Source organism: Trichoderma citrinoviride, assembly GCF_003025115.1.
Source record: "Trichoderma citrinoviride strain TUCIM 6016 unplaced genomic scaffold BBK36scaffold_67, whole genome shotgun sequence".
NCBI classification, from domain to species: domain Eukaryota; kingdom Fungi; phylum Ascomycota; class Sordariomycetes; order Hypocreales; family Hypocreaceae; genus Trichoderma; species Trichoderma citrinoviride.
This window is the reverse complement of record NW_020194775.1, coordinates 3,461-7,577: the sequence shown is the minus strand read 5'-3', so window position 1 is coordinate 7,577 and position 4,117 is coordinate 3,461. Positions and strand designations below refer to the sequence as shown.

Below are 4,117 nucleotides of genomic sequence, written 5' to 3'. Positions count from 1 at the left end.
CGAGGAGATACGCCTCGATCAGAGTTGTGCGTTACCAGACTGTCGGGGCTTCGCTGGCACTTACATGGAAGTTGCCTGCTTAGCCATTGGATTCCCAAAGTTGCATATGCATGCTGCGCGGAGCAGACCAATGGTTTTCTGCCCCCATTCAAGGAACCCCTGCTTCTGCCATCAGCAATATGGAGGGTGAATGTCAAGTCCGTAGCGGCACAGATTTGGCGCGAAACTTTATTGAATACTCAAGACCAGAGGTCTCTTCTCTCTAAACATAGAGACAAAACTGATGTATTGGCTTCAGGACAACTTGACGAGTGCGTCGAGTATCAGCTTCGAAAGGAAGAGGCGATCAAGTCCAGATGCGGAAATACTCTAATCGAACTGCGAAAAAGGGTCGATCTCAAAACGTGCTGAATCTGCCAAGCCTCCTATGGTCTGACGCTGGGTTCTTTCATCAGCCCGAGACTGCTGGATAGAACAGTGTCAGCGAGTTTCGTATGCTCGTATCAAATGCTGAGTGCCATGGATCGATCTTCAGATGGCAGACGTAGCATCGCCCGGTCCAGGAACATAAGACAAGACAGATGCTGCACGTTAATGGGTAGCTGAACCGAAAGAGCACCAATTGAGGATAATGGAAAGATCTTGCCGCTGTGATAAGGGCCCCGTCAACCCGCAAGAAATAGATAGCCTCGTCCGGCAAGGTTTCCGTGTTCCGCGACTGGAATACAATACAATATAGTATAACATCAATGAGAAACTTCTTGTTGGACAAGGCTGAACGTCCAGTCGGCTCAACAGCACTGGTACTGCAACAGCATGCCTCGAGATGTATTAGTTGCAGAAGCCAAACCAACAATGCAACGCCGCGGACCTCTCTACACCCCTGAGATTGGCCGTCCAGTCGCAGCAATGTGATCAAGTCGAGTACAGGATTGCCTCCGCCGAGAGACGTCAGTAGCATTTGCGACTTGGCAAAGCTATAAGCTAGAAATAGTAAGGTCCTATGATGCGTATCCCTTCTTACCACACTTGAGGTAACTCATGATATTGCTGGGCCGGCTCCGAGACTCTATGCTCCAGTCTTCAGAAGCGGCTATGGGCTCAGCACTCAGCGTTATGATCTTTCAACGAGTGCACAATACTTGACACCTTTCCGTGGGACTAAGGACCAATCACGGTGGCACACGGCGGCGGTCCCAACTCAGCAAAGACTGCTGGCAAAGCTGAGTTAGTGGCAACATGTGGAGTGTACAGTATTGCGCGAAGCATACCGGTAGGACTTCCGACGCAAGGCATCGGATTTCAGCACAGATGCTCCATTGCCCAGTGTTAATGCGCCGGCCAAACTCAAGTACTATGTGTGATGAGTGGTGATTCTGTTGCTGTTGGTCCACGGCTGTGGTCCTGGCACGTATTTCGGCTCCCTTTTCTTTTCTTTTTGCATTGGGGCTGAAACACTAATGGCTTCCAGGAGATCCAGGCGTCGCGGCTAGCACAAGATGATACGATGCGAGGCAATGACTTTTGGGCGAGTCGTATTTGCACTTTTGTTGAGGCCAACTGTGGTCGACGAGGGTGCGAAGCAAGGAGTGGTCTCTCTTCTCTCATTCCTTCCCCTCTCCCCGCTCCTCTCCCCTTTGTCGTAGAGGGTGCGTGGGGCCTTGTTGTTCTTTGGCTTTTGTCCGTCTTTCAGCTGGCATGGCAAGGTTGTTGCATTCGACTAGCATGCTCCCTCGTGCGGGATACATACATCGGCCTAGAAACGTGATGTGGTCAGCAAAGCAGTCCAACAAGTGATCCTCGAATCCTGAAAGGTATCCAGCACATACAGACGACTATGGCTGGTTTCTGCGGCGGGAAACAACGGTCGCGGGTCGCACCGCCTAACTTAAATTGAACCCCAAACCGAGGTTCCCTTCAATAGTGCCCTGAGAAGATTCGTCCATTGTATCTCCCACTTCTAAGGCCGCTCTGCATTGAAGCCTCTTCAATAAGGACACGCATGGGGCAAAGAGGACATACTCGCGGCTCGCTCAGTCGCCTGGCTGCATTGGCGAATGCCTCGCTCAACAGGAGCATGTCATTGACCTGATGGTGCTTCGTGCTTGGTACATCCAAGTATTGTCTCCGAGCCCCCCACCTAAAGAGCAGAACTTGGCAGCTTGGAAGGGCGAATCTTGGAGAAATGGCGCCACGTCTGTGAGCTTCTCCACAGTGGCTTGAGACATGCAAGGATATGCTGCCGGTCGTCCGGTACAGGTGCTGCGAGCTTTTGGATCTCACTGGCAGAGGGGGTTCCCGCATCCACTGGCTGGACCGTCATGTCGGATTGACAGGTCTCAGCACGAGACACACGTCGCAGCCAGGCGTCGACAATAGCCAGTTGCGCCTCCACCGCCACAGTGTGTTCGAGTTCCAAATACGCCGGATCTATCGTGCAGGTGCGTCTCAACCGGTGGTCGCCGAAGCCGCTTCAGCTTGGGCTCGAATTGATTGAAGTGTCGACGGTGGTAGTACTCGTCAGTGGTAGCACCGCGGCTTACTTCATACCCCGAGTCTCACGAGCCATTCGGTTGTCGGAAACGATTCATGCTTCTGCTGTGTAGGACGTCGGCCAGCCAAATTAAGAGCTCGAGCCGTACCGCGTCCCACCAGAGCTGTTGATCCATTCAAGGCCAGGACAAGCAGCTTTAGCCGTGTTCCCGGGTTAAAGCCAAGAACTCGGCGAATAATTGCCCTGTAGGATACGGTTTCAGTCAAGCATTGGTCTCCTATGCACTGCATGCTTTCGCGCTCCGAACATACCAGTAATTCGGAGTATAGCCAACATACTACTTACTTGTAGTCCATACGTGTACGAAGCAGGTAATATGCAGCAGCGTTGAGAGACATGGGCCATCCGGCGCTCTCGAAGCCTTGAATCCTTTTCCCGCCTGGGCGCACCATAGTGGCGATAAGGGGCGAGTTCTCGTTGGCCGCATCGTATCAAGGCTTGTGGCAATGCAGTTCCGACCAGCCTTTTCCGCGTCGTTGGATGAGATGGGCAGCTGGACTGACGGAAGGGATTCAGATGCGCTTCTCACCCTTGTATCAAAGGCCGAAGTACATATATCTGGCGAGTCTGGGTTGCTGGGCTCCAGGGCGGCGGCTCGTACTAGCTCGATGCACGAGCCTCGTTCTGGAAGTGCATCAAGCCTAGGATGCCCGGGCTGAGAAATCGCTGCATTTTAGCAGGGCTTCGTTTGTGGTGACAGGCTTGTAGCGAGGCAGAGTGAAGATGGTGGTGAGAGGGAGACTCGTGTGACGTCCTCACAGGCGCAGTCTTGCCCTGCTCCTCAATGCCTAAGGCACTGCTATCAAGTATTCTGCGTTTTGCACCTCGCGGCGTTTGTACGCAAATCCACTATCAAGGATATATTGTCGAAGATAAGACTCGAGCTACCTACAGAGTCCGGTCCCTGCAGCTGCCCAGCCTGGGAAGCACCTCTGTCACTGACTCCTTCCAGTTGGCTCCGAGCTGGTGGAATGGCAGGTGCCTCTCACGGGAGTCGATCTCGGGTGCAGGCGTTTAGGCCTAGCAGGTACTAGCCCGGGACTCGAGCAGCGTTAATGCGGTCTACACCCACGTGCTGGCCCTCACCAGCGCCACCTGGATATCTCTTAGCAGGTGAGGGGTATGGCTGCAGTAGCTCACGAAGTTGAGATGCTCTTTCTTCGCCTTGGCTACATGCAGCAGAAGGGCAGCTGCTACTAACCTGCCTCGTACCGTACGCGCAAGTACTGCCGAGTAGCTCAAGAGCTCGGGAGTCTCTTACAATTGCGCCCCAATAATCGCCTAAGGGACATGACCGGCGTCGAGAGGATCAGTACGACGTAACAGATTCGATACGAGCAGCTTGGGTCGGCGACATGCCCAACAGACGAAGGGGGAATCGCGCTCGAGAGTCTGGCGACGCCAATGGTCTTGCCCATAACGCCAAGGATGGAGCAGGCTGGGTCTCGTGACGGGGGACGCCTGCTGAACCTCCCTAGCAGCGGTCCGTGTCGCCGTCCCTACCCGTCTGTCTGCGGGTGCGGTACTGCTACAGCGATTTCTTCTCGACAACATACGCGACTA

The 4,117-nt window shown here is 53.8% G+C and overlaps 1 protein-coding gene across 1 annotated transcript; it reads right to left on the bottom strand.

Annotated features, from left to right (window-relative positions):
- Window positions 1-2,124: 2,124 nt before the first annotated feature.
- On the bottom strand, window positions 2,125-2,946 carry BBK36DRAFT_1200035 (hypothetical protein; the record flags this gene model as incomplete). The annotated part of the gene is made up of 3 exons (XM_024897111.1): window positions 2,125-2,430; window positions 2,643-2,737; window positions 2,840-2,946. 3 exons carry the CDS (start codon window positions 2,944-2,946, stop codon window positions 2,141-2,143), a joined length of 492 nt encoding a protein of 163 aa, XP_024744936.1. The 3' UTR covers window positions 2,125-2,140.
- Between the last annotated feature and the right edge of the window lie 1,171 nt (window positions 2,947-4,117).